The sequence below is a fragment of the Meles meles genome, chromosome 17, assembly GCF_922984935.1.
Source record: "Meles meles chromosome 17, mMelMel3.1 paternal haplotype, whole genome shotgun sequence".
NCBI lineage: Eukaryota > Metazoa > Chordata > Mammalia > Carnivora > Mustelidae > Meles > Meles meles.
The window spans coordinates 3,626,209-3,643,670 of record NC_060082.1 but is presented as its reverse complement, the minus strand read 5'-3'; the positions used below and the strand labels follow the sequence as shown (position 1 = coordinate 3,643,670).

The window sequence follows — 17,462 nt, the reverse complement described above, 5'->3', positions numbered from 1 at the left end:
GGATAAATCACTCACATTCTCTAGGCTGACCTCTTCATCTCCAGACTAAAGACGGAAGAGTTCCCAGAATTCTCTACTGGATTATTACAAGAACAGAAAGAGACAATACATGTGAGGACATTTTCAAACATAAGGGATTGCCATTATTAAGCCAAACAGCGTAAACCACAGAACTCAGTGATTCATCACAGACATACAACACCCAGTGCTCATCACAATCGCCCACCCTCCATCTAGCCATCCCCCACCACCTCCCTCCGTCAACCCTCAGTTTGTTCTTTATAGTTGCAAGTCTTTAACGGTTTGCTCCCCTTTCTCCCCCCTCCATGCTCATCTGTTTTCTTTCTTAAATTCCACATATGAGTTAAGTCATATGGTATATGCTTTTCTCTGACTTATTTGCTTACCATAATACACTCTAGCACCAGTCATGTCATTGCAAATGGGAAGATTTCATTCTTTTTGATGGCTGAGTAATATTCCATTGTATATAAACACCACATCTTCTTTATCCATTTAGCAGTCAGTGGACATTTGGGCTGTCTCCATAGTTTGGCTATTGTTGATAATGCTGTTGAATACATCGGAGTGCAGGTACCCCTTCTAACATTAACTAACTAGAATTTATGTAAAACTTTGGAAAAAACAAAAGCTTATCAAAATTTAAAAAAAGAAATATTTCCAATTTGTTTCTAGTAAATCATCTTTATCACACTTGTCTTTTTCCAGATTTTCCTTTTACTTGGAATTTTTCTTAGGCATTGTTATCAAATTCGAGAAAGTGTCTGTCTGTCTTCATCTCTATAGTTTTATATTTTTATCTATTTCATTTTTAAAGATTATTTTCATTCCGTATACACAAGAAGATTCATGTGCAATGAATTTACAATAAAAATGTGCTTTTTAAACAAGCAAACAAAAACCAGTGTGAACAACAAACCTACGATCTGTAAAGCATATAAAGCCAGATGGAAGGTGTGAATCCGGAAATATTTTCTAGGGAGGAAAAAGCTAAGGATGGATAGCCTTGTTGCAAGCTGCACGGATGTCTTGTCAATCCAAATATGTCTATTTCTCTAGGGACCTGGAAAACTGGATCAATAACATTGGTGGCTTGGTGTCATCAGAGGAGCTGGCTGAAGATTTAATCGGCACGGAGATCCTGCTGGAACGACACCAGGTCTGGCTACAAAATCCACAGCCACTGACCACGTGACCTCCCAACCTTCCCTCACTTTGCAACATTGTTGAGATGCCCCTGGTGCCACCAGCCTCTTCCTTTTTCCAACACAGGAGCATCGTGCTGACATGGAGGCTGAAGCGCCCACTTTCCAGGCCTTAGAAGACTTCGGTGCAGAACTTATAAGCAGTGGGCACCGTTCCAGTCCTGAGATTGAAGAAAAGCTTGAGGCGGTCAGGCTAAAGAAGGACGACTTGGAGAAAGCCTGGAAACAACGTAAGAGGATATTGGATCAGTGTCTGGAGTTGCAGGTAAAGCACACTTGACCCCGTTAAGAAGGACTAAGTTCAGTCTGTTCCTTCTGTGCAAATTTGCAAGGTTCCTACGGGTGCTCATATCACTGGGCTTGCCATCCTGTAGACACAAGGGCATTTCTTGGCTCTCTGCCATTGTGCTCTCAACATCATGGTGTTTTCTGCTCATATCCCTGTTAGAAGAACCAAAGTGGGGATCCACTTTTGGCAGGAGAGAGGGTGATTATAATGTATTTATTGTTTGAGAGTTTGGTTGATTAATTCTTGTTGAGAACCTGCTGGGTGTGGAGTCCTGGAAACACAAAGATTAGTAACATAACATCCCTTTTCTGAAGTAGTGAAATTAGATGTGTAGACAGACCATTCAGGAACAGAAAGTGATTATTAATAAAACAAAATGATGAACATTTTGAGGCTAAAGAAGTCTCAGTGTTTAGTGCCAGTGATGGAAGAGACGAGCGGATTACTGGTGGCCCTGAGGGTAGTGGTTATGGTGGTCCTAAAGCAATAACCAGCCAGCATCCGCTAGGTGCAGCATATGGGAAATGCACCAGGAAATGGAGTGTAGCTTAAACAGAAACAATGTGTTTTCAGGCAGGAGTAAAAGGTACAGAATAGCTAAGATCAACGTGTGAATGTTTCTTGGAAGAACGTAAGCAGTCCATATGGGATCCCTTATATTAGTGTTGTAGGAGAAAAATAGATCATTTCCTCTGTGCCCTGGATTGGATATACCTTCTACCTTCATTTCCCATTAGTTGTTCCACGGGAACTGTGATCAGGCTGATAGCTGGATGCTGGCGCGCGAGAATTTCCTGAAGTCAGAAGGCCACAGTTCCCTAGACACTCTGGCGGCCTTGGAGAAGAAACGGGATGATTTGGACAAAGCAATCGCTTCCCAGGTAATAACGACCAATGCAAGAGTTCCAATAACAAATATTAGTAATGATAACAAAGATTCTATACATGGTTGTGGTTTTGTGATTTACAAGTATCTTAATTCCCATTTGCTTCTTAGAGAAAACTCTGAGGTAGAAGGGGCAGTTCACATAGTGGCTTAGTCTGAACTCAAGTCACTCCTGGTCTCGGACCAACTTACCGCCAGCCCCGTCTTTTACAAGTTAACTTTCAGAATTGAAATTCTGAATTTCATTCTGAATGAAATTCTGAATTGAAACTCTTAATTGAAATTCTGAATTCTCTATATAGAATTCAGATTCTATAGAGTCTGCTCTATATAAAACAGACTTTATATACTGCTTATGCTAACACCCCACCCAATGCAGGAGTCACCCTCTGCCATGGTCATGGGAGGAGTCTGCTCTTGAGGGAGGTCAGTGCCACAGGAGCTCAGTGCCACAGGAGCTCAGTGCCGCAGGAGCTCAGTACCACAGGAGCTCAGTGCCACAGGAGCTCAGTACCACAGGAGCTCAGTGCCGTAGAGCCACTACCAAAGGAGTCCTTCTTAGTGTCACTACAATGTTTCTACTCCTGTTGAGTTAAAAGCCGATTTCATGGCATTTACCCTCAGGACCTCGTTTTGTTCCCCTTTGTGAAGCCACAAAGGGTGTCTTTGTCCTTTTCTAGGAGAGAGTCTGGGATTCCGCTGAAGGCTTAACCTCCAGGCATCAGGCTTTTTTCTTTTCCTCTACCTAGGAAAACAAGATCACTGAGCTAGACGATGTTGCAGAGCGGCTCATAGCGGAGGACCACTATGCCAAGGAGGAGATTGCTGCTCGGTTCCAACGGGTGCAAGACAGGTCAGGCCTGAGCACGTGTTCCGTGAGCTAAGGAAGATGTAGCAGAGTGGCTCTTTGCTAGCATGGAGGATGGAGGTCACATTCTCAGTTCTTTTCATTTCTAAATGCCTATAACTATCTTGACACTTGGAAACATTCCTGATCTAGACTCACAGAATGAAAGGCAGGGAATACAACTTAAAAATTACAGACTTAACCAGTGTGTTTTATATTTGAAATTAATGAGACTATGCAACAACTAAACCTATGTGCATAATATGTAATATTAGATGAAATATATATGTTATATCATATGTATATGTACACTCTATGTGCACTATAATATATAGTATATAGCTAAATAATATATAGCTACGTTATATATAGCATGCAAATCTGTGAAGAACGAGAGAAGGGACAGATTGGCAAACGAGAAGACTGCAGATATGGCATCAAAGCTTGCTGGACGGGTCGAGGGCAGAGAGCGATCTAGTATCTTCCTCCAGATGGAATGCTCTCAAAGAACTGCTGACTGCTGAGCTGAAAAAACTTGGTGCCTATGCTGACCTCAAAAAATTCCACCATGACCTTGAGGACCTGATGGAATGGATCAGTGAGATGCTGCCCATAGCCTGCGATGAATCCTACAAAGATCCCACCAACATTCAGGCAAGTTCGAAATAAGAATCTTGGAAAACTCTAGCATATCCAGATTGTTGGATGAGGGGTCACCTCCCTACACAAAACTCTTGCTCACTGCTGAGACCACGGCCAGCCCTCAGGGACTTTTGAGTCTAACGTGAAGGGGTGGGTTCCTCAGAAGTCCCCGTTCGTTATGACAGAACATTACTTTTTCTTTGAAACAGAACTTATCTAACTTGCTTCCTTAGATTACAGGCTCATTTAGTTTCTGCTTTCCCTTCAGAGAAAATTCACGAAGCACCAGGCTTTTGAAGAAGAGGTCTTGGGGCGAGCTGATGAGGTAGAGGCCGTCTGCACTTTGGGGGAATCGCTGATTGGCCAGGAGGCAAGTGACACCAGTGAAGAGACCATGGAGGTGGGGATTCTGCTCAGGGTGGTTTGGGCTAAAGGAACATGAGGAGAAGCCTCCTCTTCCTTCAGCGTTTCCGTGGGTGGGGATGTGGAGTGTGTTCTTTGGGTAACGATCTTCCCTCTGGCTGCCCCATAGAGAAGGCAGGAAACCATGATGCTCAGACCTTATCACTTCTGTCAAACTCAGTAGCTAGAACTCTGAGAAAGTTTTACACCTAATTCCTAAGTGTTGTCATGATTGTTTGATGTTTTCTATCCCTACTGCCAAGAGTTTGGGCACTTAAGCAGGCACCAGTCTCTCTAAGCAGCCCAGGACCCTTTCCTCCAACACCTCCTATTGCTTCCCAGACTAACTAACTAACTAACTAACTGGTTAAAAATGTATGGCATTCAAGGGTTGGCAGATTTTGACTAGTGCTTAGCTCCTAGCCCCCTCCAGTGTCCTTTGAAGTTGTCACGGGACTCAGGATCCTAAAGACCATAGTGATCCCCCAATATCTTTGGGTTAGGATCAACTGAAAGATCTGAAAAACAACTGGAACAACCTGCTTGAGAAGACAATTGACAAAGGACAGAAGCTCAAAGAGGCGAGTCGCCAACAGAGGTTCAACACGGGCATCCAAGACTTTAAGTTCTGGCTCTCAGAGGTAATTGCACCCTGAATGGTGGGGGCATGTGAGCTTAATAAATACGTGCCAGTAAATGGATTATGCATGAACGATTTCCTTGACTTTCTTGGGAAAAGAAAACATGGTTGCTAATGTTCTCCTTCAAGGCAGTTTTCATCTGGCAGCTTCATTGCATTTTCCTTTATTTGCAGGCAGAGACACTGCTGGCCATGAAAGACCAGGCCAGGGACTTAGCTTCAGCAGGAAACTTGCTCAAGAAACATCAGCTGTTGGAAACGGAGATGTCGGCCCGAGAGGTAAGCAGTATTGGAATCTCAGTCCTCTGGGCAGAATGGAAATGGTTCCGACTGCCCTTTCTCAACTTAGGAGGCCATTTGAAAATATTTTCTTGCAAAACTGACCTTAGCATTCTTAGCCAGCAGTCATTATAACCAGGTCCAATCCATGAGCTGCAGAGTGTGGCATTTCACTGATAAACAATTTTTTTTAATTTTGTAGCATAATTTAGATTATATTCCTTTTTATCTACTAGATATTTTTTTATTTCTTTTCAGCGTAACAGTATTCATTGTTTTTGCACCACACCCAGTGCTCCATGCAATACGTGCCCTCCGTATTACCCACCACCTGGTTCCCCAATCTCCCACCCCCCGCCCCTTCAAAACCCTCACTGCTAACCACTGCTAAACAATTACCGTGAAACTACAGTTCTAAGAAGAGGATCCAGGAAGGGGGTTGTAAAGCTATCTTGTCTACCTCTTAGTGATGCATTCGTATAAACTCACTGTCTTCCAAAGCTCATATTTGATCTGGCCTTTGACAGAAAGTTTATTTTACATAATTATAGAGAGCAAAAAAAAAAAATCAGAGTGTGATGTCATGTACAGTGAAGTTGAACTATACATACACTCTGGAAATTCTCTGGAGAGTTCCATTTGCCTTCCAATATCAAGCAGAAATGTGTCTTGGAAGCAGGGATAAACATGTTGGCAGGTATGGATTTCATCCTGGAGCATTTTATATTATCAGTTTTACGTGGTGGTAGAGGTAGACACAGAAAGGACGAAGTCAAAGGCTTTCTAAGTTCCAGAGCTTTAGGACTTGATGACAGTCCCCACGACAACACTAGAAGGGCAGACTGAGAATGAAAACAGACAGAAGAGCCTGGTGTGCTCTGGACATGGCCAGCCTAGGAATGTTATGGTAGAGTAGGTCTTCTTCAATACTTCTATCCATCAGTCTGTGCCAGACTCAGTACTGTGAGGAACACAGTCCTGTTTGGAGACACACACTTACACTCATTTTCCAGTTGGGAAGAGGAGGAAAAAGCAAGGGAGAACGTCAGAAGGTGAGTGGACATGTTGAGTATTACAGTCACGTTACTCATTGTGCTCTCTGATCTTGTCCCCATCTGAGCTGAGATAAAAGAGCATATCATCAAATTGACTATCTTCAAAAACAGTCTATTTAACACAGTCTTTGAACCTGCACCAGTGTGGTTAAAGTCCAGGGGCCGTTTCATACCTGCATTGTTCTGTTCACTGAGCACACCTGGAATTTCTAGGATGCACTCAACGACCTGAATGAGTTGGCTGCTGAACTGCTTTCCAGCGGGACTTTCAATGTTGACCAGATTGTGGAGGAAAAGGATAATGTCAACAAGCGCTTCCTGAATGTCCAGGATTTGGCAGCTGCACACCATGAGACGCTCAAGGAGGCCTATGCCTTGTTCCAGTTCTTCCAGGACCTAGATGTTGAGGAATCATGGATAGAGTATGTACGGCCAACTCACACTGCACCAATAACCAAAGAGAACAGATGATCCGCCAAACATGTTCCCATTTGGTGCTGAAATGAAATATGTAATTGTTTCTTACAGTTGGTATTACCTCTAACCATGCTTGCCTTAGCCTAACATTAACATTGGTTTTATTCTTCTCAAATTACCTTGCTGTATGCAGGCAGAAGGAGACAGGCTTAGAGAAGTGGAGAGCAATTCACATACATTCTGGGAACAAAATTAAGTAACCGTGTATGCTTGCTTATTCTAAACAGTTCATAGAATGTGTAATGCCTGAATGAGACAGCTGGGCCTTTATAAAGTACTCAACTGATGAAATCCTTGTCATTAAAAAAAAAAATTGAAATGCGAGTTGGTTAACATGCAAAAAAAAAAAAATACAGTGCAACACTGGTTTCAGGAATTCAGTGATTCTTGACTTCCATAGACTACCCCGTGCTCATCACAACAGGTGCCCTCCTTAATCTCCATCACCCACCTAGCCCAGCCCCCACACACCTCCCTCCATCAACCCACAGTGTGTTTTCTGTCTTTAAGAGTCTCTGTCTTTAAGAGTTTGCCTCCCTCTTTTTCTTTTTTCCCCCTTCTGCCATGTTGATCTGTTTTGTTTCTTAAATTCCACATCTGAGCAAAATCGTATGGTGTTTGCCTTTCTCTGACTTATTTTGCTCAGCACAACACCATCTGGCTCCATCCTGGGAATCTGAGAGGCCACCAAACTGCACGCAGGACGACATCACCCAGTACCTGCCACGGTTTCCTTACTAATTTCGCTTTTGCGGTCAAACGTGGGGTTGGGAAAATCTTAGTAGACCCTATTATTTCCCCGACTTCCCATTTCTCCTGCCTTATTGTGTTCCCCTCCTACACGCCTGATGATGCTTTCTGGTAATCAGTGAATTAGAGGGAGCCTTGTGCATAGGGCAGAAAGGAGGACATCTTAGGAACTTCAGAAACAGTGAGATGATAGAATCTTGTCTGTGCTTTGTGGCGGCGGTCAAACGTTTACCCTCGGAACCTACTCAACCGCCATGGCTCCTACCGTATCAGTTTTTTATACCCATTTTACCTAAATTCATTATTGATATTAATAGACAAAAATAGCGAAGGCCATGAAGGCCACACAGGTACATAGAGTCGTTTGTATGTGTGTGTATAATTCTCACACTTTTGGAAAGAGAATCATTAGCGTATGTTTTTGAGCAAACAAGACAAGATGCACAGGTGGACAGGCGAGGGAACGCATGGGACGTGGGGACAGTATATCATTCTCATTTGTATTGTCAGAAGTTTTGCAGAAGACCTCTGGTGCTAATTATCTTTGTGGTTACGGACACCTGAGTATTCCAGAATTTACCGCCTCCCCGCCCCTAGCCACACACCCACTCTTAGAAGACCCATGTTCTAGCATGACCTTGCATGTCTAAAGCACTATCCATTGCCTTCCTTGGTCCCAGGGAGAAGTTGCTACGTGTGAGCTCCCAGGACTATGGGAGGGACCTTCAGGGGGTTCAGAACTTGCTGAAGAAGCACAAGCGGCTCGAGGGGGAGCTGGTTGCCCACGAACCCACCATCCAGGTAGGAAGGGTCGAGGTCTGTGGATCCGTGGGGTGATGCTGCATGAGGGGGAGGTGGCATGCAGGGCCACAGGGAGCTAGGTGTAGAGCTCACAGGCATTCTCCCCACCTCTGCACCTTGTCTCCTGTGAGCAAAAGGATTCTGCCCAGGGTCCGTGCTTTTCCCTGGAAGGGACACTTTCAGCATGGCAGGCACAGTTGTTGGTGACTCTGGTGCCCGCTGGGACATCTGGCAAAGTTGTACTTGAGCCGAGCCACAGGGGAAGAAGACAGCTGTGCATTGCCCTGTGACCATGAATAATGCAGAAAGCAGGTCACGGAATGCAGCCTGTACAGACACTGAAGTAGCACGAGGGGATATTTAGCATGGTGAACCTGACGGCAGGTTCTCATTCTCCCCAGATTTTCATGACCACCCCAAGTACCACAGAGTTTATAAGTGACGTAGAGGTCAGGAGGAGCTGGCTCCCTTGCCAGGGCACTCTAACTAAGAGGGGAAGGTCTGCGGGGTAAGGTGACGTGGGTGTGTGTCCTTCAGCGTGTGCTGGATGCAGCAGACAGACTGGGAGAGGAGACTGCTGTGGGGCAAGAGGAGATCCAGAAGCGGCTGACTCATCTTTTTCAACACTGGGGGGAGCTCAAAGAGTTGGCTGCCGCTCGGTGAGTCGGGGATAGGGGGCCAAGCTGTCTTCTTGGGTTGCTGGTATTGGGCTTAGTGTTGGCTGCTCTCCCCAGCTCCCCTTCTCTATTTATCCTCAAAGTCCCTGCTCGGATGTCAGTTTGTCACGAAGCTTCCCCCCCACGACCCCAGGGAGAGGCATGGAGGCTGCTGCATCGGTGGTCAATACACGTCTGCTCCCACGCTTACTTGCAGCTGTCCTTTATCATTATGGGCCTCACCTGCCAATCCTTCACACCAGGTCACACCCTTGGGTCTGTCTTACTTTGTACACCACCCCCCTGACCCAAGATTAGCACTGTGTGCCCCTCGGAATGAAAGGCCAAGGGGATATATTTTCTCCTGGAGAGCCACACAGCCATTGAGAACCTTGAAGCCACAAAGTCAAACAGAATAGTTTCTGTCTAGGATTCCATGCCTACTACTGGTGGCAGGAAGACGTGTCTTTCTGGGGAATACAAGGAAACTTCTAGCACTGTGAGCTGCCTTCACCGTGTAAGAGGAACCACAGTGCTCTGAGTGGAAAGAGACACTATTTCACTGATGCTGTCCTCCACCTCTGATACTGGGCCCTCGTGTTTGGACAAGTCTTCCTCCTCCCAACAAAGATTCCCAGAGAGCAGATGATGCCACAAAACAGAACTTCTGGGGCCAGGGCCTCCCCCGTTCATAGGAGTTCAGGTGGGACTGTTCTGAGGCTCAGGCTCACTGCAGCTGCCTCGTGCGGCCATGCTACTTGCGGTGCTCCCCTGAGTCCTGCTGTCTTCTTGTCCTCACTGAGGCTCCCTGCCCTGTTGCAGAGGGCATCGGCTGGAGGAATCCCTGGAGTACTTGGAATTCCTGCAAAATGCAGAGGAGGAGGAAGCTTGGATCAGTGAGAAGGAAGCTATGGTTACCCGAGGGGGCTCTGGAGACACACTGCCCATGACCCAGGTGAGCCGCAGGCTGAATGACCAGTATCTTCCTTTTAAAAAAAAGGCATTTTATTTATTTATTTGACAGAGAGAGAGATCACAAGTAGGCAGAGAGGCAGGCAGAGAGAGAGGGAAGCAAGCTCCTCGCTGAGCAGAGAACCTGATGTGGGGTTCGATCCCAGGACTCTGAGACCATGACCTGAGCTGAAGGCAGAGGCTTAACCCACTGAGCCACCCAGGAGCCCCCAGTATCTTCCTTTTGTTTGAATCTTTTCTTAAGTAGTCAACACTTCATCTACGAAAAGAATCACTCTCCTGGTGGGAGAAAAAGAAGGTGGAAATATGGATACTCCTGCCAGTTTTAAATATGAATAATCAAGGTCCAATGATGAAGTAAATTGCCCAAGATCGTGGAATCAATCAGGTGTGAAGGTGGGACTCAAAGCTCAGTTCCATGATTTATGGTCTTTCTGTGACTTCAAGTCATCGTTGTTACAGACCTTCCCTCATAGGGGTAGGTTTCCTAAAGATTCCTTCAAATACTAATATTACACCGAATAGGAGAGATTCTTATTCCGGGGCATTGGTTGTGGTTTCTAGAAAATAGTTTTAGCAGGGCTACCTGCCAGGTGGACCAGTTCCACAATTGAGACATCCTTATAAATACAGCATAGAGTTTCCAATAAAGATGGTCTACATGATCGCAAGTTAATATGGATTTTTAAAGCTTCTGAGAGTGGTCGTAAGAAAATAATGCTTTTGGGACCTTGAAATCTGCACCTACTAGCCTTACAACTTAGGGATTTACCAAGAATTCTCTGTGGAGATTAATTCGCTCTTGTGTGATGACATAAGGAAAGGCTCACCCTGGCAAGAGAAAGGTTAAAACCTGCATAGCGTACAAGTCACACTACCAACCCCTTTCTTCTGAAAAGACTTCTGGGACATGTGCACCCATGGGACACAGTTAAGTGGTTTAAGGTTTCACCTCAAATATTCCCAAAGGCTTCCCCTTTTTAAATGAAACCTTTGGTCTTGAGAATTGGGGGCACACATGCAGTTGTAAGAATAAAGGGAGGTCCCATGCTACCATCCACCCGGCTTCCTCCAGTGGCAGCATCTGCTAGGACACTGACCCCGATGCAGTCAGGATCCAGCACATCATCATCTCCCCGTTTACAGAGCACCCCTTCCCTCCAGCCCCCACCCCATCCTTAGCCCTGGGCAACCACCAATCTGTTCTATACCTGCACAATTTTTGACATCTCGAGAACGTGGTGTAAATGAGCTCACACGATATGTCCCTTTTGAGGGTCGGCTTTTCACGCAGCATGATTGTCTGCTGATTGGTTCAGTTGTGTGCAACCTCGGTTGTCTTCCTCGTGACTGCTGGCTGGTGTTTCATGGGATGGACGTACCGGTTAAATCTGCTCATCTGTTGAAGGGTATCGGTTTCCCCGTTTGAGCTGTTAGGAGTAGAGCTGCCTTTAATACTCATGCCGAGGCTTTCTCGGGAATAAATGTCCAGGAGTCCAACAGCGGGCCATAGATTAGCAGTGTGTTTGGCTTTGTAAAAGCAGTTAATAGATACATAAAAATGAATACATATATAAAAAATACATAAAAATACATAATAAATACAAAAAATTAAAAAATTCATAAAAATCTTTCCGGAAAGGCTGTACCATGTTGTACACTGGCTGGCTGGTGTGAGTGACCCTGGCTTCCTTCCCACCCTTGCAGGATCTGAGGCCGTCATCATCTTTATCTTAGGCAGTCTGCTAGGAGCACAGGGTAGCTCATTGTGGTTTGAATGTGAATTCCTTTAATGGCAGATTTTTTTATGGGCTCATTTGCCATCTCTATATTTTCTTCAGCAGAATGTCTCTTCACCTCTGTTGCCCATTTTCTGGTCCAAATGATTGTTTGCTCTAACTGTTGATCTTCTGTGCTTTGTGCTAAATCTAAAAAAAAATTTTTGTCTAGTCCTGGATCTTGAAGATCTTTTCCTATGTCTTCTTCCAAAAGTTTAGAGCTTTGCATTTTAATCTTAATAATCCATTTAGAGCTCACTGTTGTCGGAGATGAGAGCTAGGGCACCCTTCATCTTTTTGCACGGGAACATCCAGTGGGTCGAGTGCTTTGTTCAACAGCGTCCCCTGCGGCAAACGTGCCGCTTTCACAACTGCCCACAACACTGTCGATGATGCGTGGTTTTGCAGACAACGTGGGGTTGGATCCAATTTTTGAACCCATTCTGCCAATCCTGATCTTTCAATAGGAATTTTTATACCATCACATTCAGAAACTCATTTTAATGAGAAGTTTTTGCACTAATGTATGAATTCCAGGAAAAGATTTTAAGAAGCTTTTTTGTTAATCCTCCTATTACCTTAAGATATCTATCTACCTAGCCCTTCTATGTCATCTTTCCTGAAGGAAAAACTGACCTTCTGAGTGTTTGGTTTCCTGAGCTCGTATGCACTGGCTAATAAGAGAAAAGAGAGTTGCTTACCTGCTGTTGAATTTCAATTTCTTTCCAGGGATCTCATCTTCTCCTTTTGTTTAACATGTCAGGAGAAGAGAAGAGGTTTCTGATCAACTTCTTGCAATCATGAGACACATAATAGACATATTTAAAATATGTTTTAAGCTTTGGCTTTATCAACTTTTAACACACTATTAAGGAGGCTACTTAGGAGTATATTTGAAAGAGGGACACCTATCCAATTTTAATTAAAGGAAATTTGTGTTTGATGTGGGGTAGCTGAGCTTCTGAGGTGTCCAAGGGTAAGCACAGAAAAGACACTGGAAACAGAAGGTGGAGGTGTTGAAGAGACTGTTTCATGCATTATGTGTATGTGAAAACTTGGCTGAATCAGTCTATTTTATACAGTGGATGAGGTGTCCAATCTCCATGTATGGCTTCAGTGTCAAGTTGACATAAAATACAATCATACAAGATCATGTAGCTTGTCTTGTATTTAAAGAAATAACCATCTTATTTTATGCCTAAGAATACCATATAACAGAAATCCTTTTATTTTCAAAATGTGGTGGTTAAAAGTATGATAGTCACATGAAATCTGTTTCTTCCTTTGGCCCGGGTTAGTATGCAATGTAGAAGGAAAAGTGGACAGGTGTCTTTGTGACAAGACGAGGCAAGGGCAGCAGAGGCAGCCCAGGCCTTTCAGGATGGGAGTGGCAGTGGGCAGAGCAGGCTGGACTGGATAACACTCAGAAGAATACTGAGAAGGAGGAGACACACTGTTCCTGGGCTTTGTCCTAACTCCATTCTCCATCCTTCCAGCAGCAGGTAGACATAGAGAAGTTTAATGCTGAGGTTCAAAACAGCTCAGAGTTTCTTTAGCTACCTTTAGGTCAGTTTTACTTTTTCTTTTTTTTTAAGATTTTATTTATTTATTTGAGAGAGAGAGAAAGTGAGAGGGAGAGAGAGAGCGAGCAGGAGAGAGAGCATGAGCAGTGGGAAGAGGGAAACTCAGACTCCCCACTGGGCAGGGAGCCTGGTGTGGGACTCCATCCCAGGACCTTGGGATCATAACCTGAGTCAAAGGCAGATGTTTAACCGACTGAGCCACCCAGGCACTCCTAGGTCCGTTCTTGGTATAAGATGATACTTATTATCTATATGTTAGATACAACCTTTCATGGAATGATATAAATTTCAAGATGGTGGAATTCTTACATTTTACCTTGACCCACACTTTCATTCCAAAGTTCAGAAAAGCTGAAGTTCACACAGGAAATTAGAAAGAATATCACTGTAGTCCTTTTGTCTCTTTCTTTTCTGGTAAGATTGCCCCTTTTGGCAAGTGAAGAGCTTCAGGAGAAGTGTTTAGTGGCACCATGGGAGAAGTGGACACACCCCTGTTCTGCCCGTGTAGCTCAGTCGTCCCTGTGGGGAGCATCAGTGGGAGTCAGAATGGGGGTGGGATAGATTGTCCAGGCTTGGAAGTGTTGATTCTCACTGACTCGTTTATGTAGAACTTGCTAAAGAAGCATGAAACACTGGAAAATGACTTTGCTGTCCATGAGACCCGAGTGCAAGATATATGTGCGCAAGGAGAAGACATCTTGAATAAGGTGAGCAACTCGGGGTTCCAGCACAAGCTCGTTTCCAAAAGGGATTGCTTCAAATATAGAATCATGAGCAGCACTAAAACTCACATATCAAATTTTAATACTCTCTGCCTAGCGACCGTGTTTTTGTTCTGAGCAAATAATTATCTCTTCGGTTGCTGCTTTTAATAAATTCTTTTTTTTTTCATTTTATTTATTTTTTCAGCGTAACAGTATTCATTCTTTTTGCACAACACCCAGTGCTCCATGCAAAACGTGCCCTCCCCATTACCCACCACCTGTTCCCCCAACCTCCCACCCCTGACCCTTCAAAACCCTCAGGTTGCCCCAACCTCCCACCCCTGACCCTTCAAAACCCTCAGGTTGTTTTTCAGAGTCCATAGTCTCTTATGGTTCGCTTCCCCTCCCCAATGACCATAGCCCACTCCCCCTCCCCCAATCCCACCTCCCCGCAGCAACCCCCAGTTTGTTTTGTGAGATTAAGAGTCATTTATGGTTTGTCTCCCTCCCAATCCCATCTTGTTTCATTTATTCTTCTCCTATCTCCTACCCCCCCATGTTGCTTCTCCATGTCCTCATATCAGGGAGATCATATGATAGTTGTCTTTCTCCGATTGACTTATTTCACTAAGCATGATACGCTCTAGTTCCATCCACGTCGTCGCAAATGGCAAGATTTCATTTCTTTTGATGGCTGCATAGTATTCCATTATGTATATATACCACATCTTCTTGATCCATTCATCTGTTGATGGACATCTAGGTTCTTTCCATAGTCTGGCTATTGTAGACATTGCTGCTATAAACATTCGGGTACACGTGCCCCTTCGGATCACTATGTTTGTATCTTTAGGGTAAATACCCAGTAGTGCAATTGCTGGGTCATAGGGTAGTTCTATTTTCAACATTTTGAGGAACCTCCATGCTGTTTTCCAGAGTGGTTGCACCAGCTTGCATTCCCACCAACAGTGGAGGAGGGTTCCCCTTTCTCCACATCCTCGCCAGCATCTGTCATTTCCTGACTTGTTAATTTTAGCCATTCTGACTGGTGTGAGGTGATATCTCATTGTGGTTTTGATTTGTATTTCCCTGATGCCGAGTGACGTGGAGCACTTTTTCATGTGTCTGTTGGCCATCTGGATGTCTTCTTTGCAGAAATGTCTGTTCATGTCCTCTGCCCATTTCTTGATTGGATTGTTTGTTCTTTGGGTGTTGAGTTTGCTAAGTTCCTTATAGAGTTTGGATACTAGCCCTTTATCTGATATGTCGTTTGCAAATATCTTCTCCCATTCTGTCAGTTCTCTTTTGGTTTTGTGAACTGTTTCCTTTGCTGTGCAAAAGCTTTTGATCTTGATGAAATCCCAATAGTTCATTTTTGCCCTTGCTTCCCTTGCCTTTGCCGTTGTTCCTAGGAAGATGTTGCTATGGCTGAGGTCGAAGAGGTTGCTGCCTGCATTCTCCTCAAGGATTTGGATGGATTCCTTTCTCACATTGAGGTCCTTCATCCATTTGGAGTCTATTTTCGTGTGTGGTGTAAGGAAGTGGTCCAATTTCATTTTTCTGCGTGTGGCTGTCCAATTTTCCCGGCACCATTTATTGAAGAGGCTGTCTTTTTTCCATTGGACATTCTTTCCTGCTTTGTCGAAGATTAGTTGACCATAGAGTTGAGGGTCGATTTCTGGGCTCTCTATTCTGTTCCACTGATCTATGTGTCTGTTTTTGTGCCAGTACCATGCTGTCTTGATGATGACAGCTTTGTAATAGAGCTTGAAGTCCAGAATTGTGATGCCACCAACTTTGGCTTTGTTCTTCAATATTCCTTTGGCTATTCGAGGTCTTTTCTGGTTCCATATAAATTTTAGGATTATTTGTTCCATTTCTTTGAAAAAAATGGATGGTATTTTGATAGGGATTGCATTAAATGTGTAGATTGCTTTAGGTAGCATAGACATTTTCACAATATTTATTCTTCCAATCCAGGAGCATGGAACATTTTTCCATTTGTTTGTGTCTTCCTCAATTTCTTTCATGAGTACTTTATAATTTTCTGTGTATAGATTCTTAGCCTCTTTGGTTAGGTTTATTCCTAGGTATCTTATAGTTTTGGGTACAATTGTAAATGGGATTGACTCCTTAATTTCTCTTTCTTCAGTCTTGTTGTTGGTGTACAGAAATGCAACTGATTTCTGTGCATTGATTTTATATCCTGACACTTTACTGAATTCCTGTACAAGTTCTAGCAGTTTTGGAGTGGAGTCCTTTGGGTTTTCCACATATAGTATCACATCATCTGTGAAGAGTGATAGTTTGACTTCTTCTTTGCCGATTTGGATGCCTTTAATTTCTTTTTGTTGTCTGATTGCTGAGGCTAGGACTTCTAATACTATGTTGAATAGCAGTAGTGATAATGGACATCCCTGCCGTGTTCCTGACCTTAACGGAAAAGCTTTCAGTTTTTCTCCATTGAGAATGATATTTGCGGTGGGTTTTTCATAGATGGCTTTGATAATATTGAGGTATGTGCCCTCTATCCCTACACTTTGAAGAGTTTTGATCAGGAAGGGATGCTGTACTTTGTCAAATGCTTTTTCAGCATCTATGGAGAGTATCATATGGTTCTTGTTCTTTCTTTTATTAATGTGTTCTATCACATTGATTGATTTGCAGATGTTGAACCAACCCTGCAGCCCTGGAATAAATCCCACTTGATCGTGGTGAATAATCCTTTTAATGTACTGTTGAATCCTATTAGCTAGTATTTTGGCGAGAATTTTTGCGTCTGTGTTCATCAAGGATATTGGTCTGTAGTTCTCTTTTTTGGTGGGATCCTTGTCTGGTTTTGGGATCAAGGTGATGCTGGCCTCATAAAATGAGTTTGGAAGTTTTCCTTCCATTTCTTTTTTTTTGGAACAGTTTCAGGAGAATAGGAATTAGTTCTTCTTTAAATGTTTGGTAGAATTCCCCTGGGAAGCCGTCTGGCCCTGGGCTTTTGTTTGTTTGGAGATTTTGGATGACTGTTTCAATCTCCTTACTGGTTATGGGCCTGTTCAGGTTTTCTATTTCTTCCTGGTTCAGTTGTGGTAGTTTATATGTCTCTAGGAATGCATCCATTTCTTCCAGATTGTCCAATTTGTTGGCGTAGAGTTGCTCATAGTATGTTCTTATAATTGTCTGTATTTCTTTGGTGTTAGTTGTGATCTCTCCTCTTTCATTCATGATTTTATTTATTTGGGTCCTTTCTCTTTTCTTTTTGACGAGTCTGGCCAGGGGTTTATCAATCTTATTGATTCTTTCAAAGAACCAGCTCCTAGTTTCATTGATTTTTTCTATTGTTTTTTTGGTTTCTATTTCGTTGATTTCTGCTCTGATCTTTATGATTTCTCTTCTCCTGCTGGGTTTAGGGTTTCTTTCTTGTTCTTTCTCCAGCTCCTTTACGTGTAGGGTTAGGTTGTGTACTTGAGACCTTTCTTGTTTC

General features: G+C 43.7%; 1 protein-coding gene across 1 annotated transcript in view; it reads left to right on the top strand.

Moving 5' to 3' along the window:
- Window positions 1–17,462, top strand: part of SPTA1 (spectrin alpha, erythrocytic 1) — a 72,053-nt gene that overhangs the window by 37,044 nt on the left and 17,547 nt on the right. Inside the window, exons 27-39 of the mRNA XM_045982893.1 lie at window positions 1,081–1,180; window positions 1,294–1,491; window positions 2,253–2,396; window positions 3,151–3,254; window positions 3,740–3,902; window positions 4,159–4,290; window positions 4,796–4,933; window positions 5,107–5,211; window positions 6,480–6,688; window positions 8,174–8,294; window positions 8,832–8,953; window positions 9,773–9,905; window positions 13,892–13,990. Of these exons, the coding sequence (XP_045838849.1) occupies window positions 1,081–1,180; window positions 1,294–1,491; window positions 2,253–2,396; window positions 3,151–3,254; window positions 3,740–3,902; window positions 4,159–4,290; window positions 4,796–4,933; window positions 5,107–5,211; window positions 6,480–6,688; window positions 8,174–8,294; window positions 8,832–8,953; window positions 9,773–9,905; window positions 13,892–13,990 (1,768 nt within the window). The remainder of the gene's footprint in view (window positions 1–1,080; window positions 1,181–1,293; window positions 1,492–2,252; window positions 2,397–3,150; window positions 3,255–3,739; window positions 3,903–4,158; window positions 4,291–4,795; window positions 4,934–5,106; window positions 5,212–6,479; window positions 6,689–8,173; window positions 8,295–8,831; window positions 8,954–9,772; window positions 9,906–13,891; window positions 13,991–17,462) is intronic.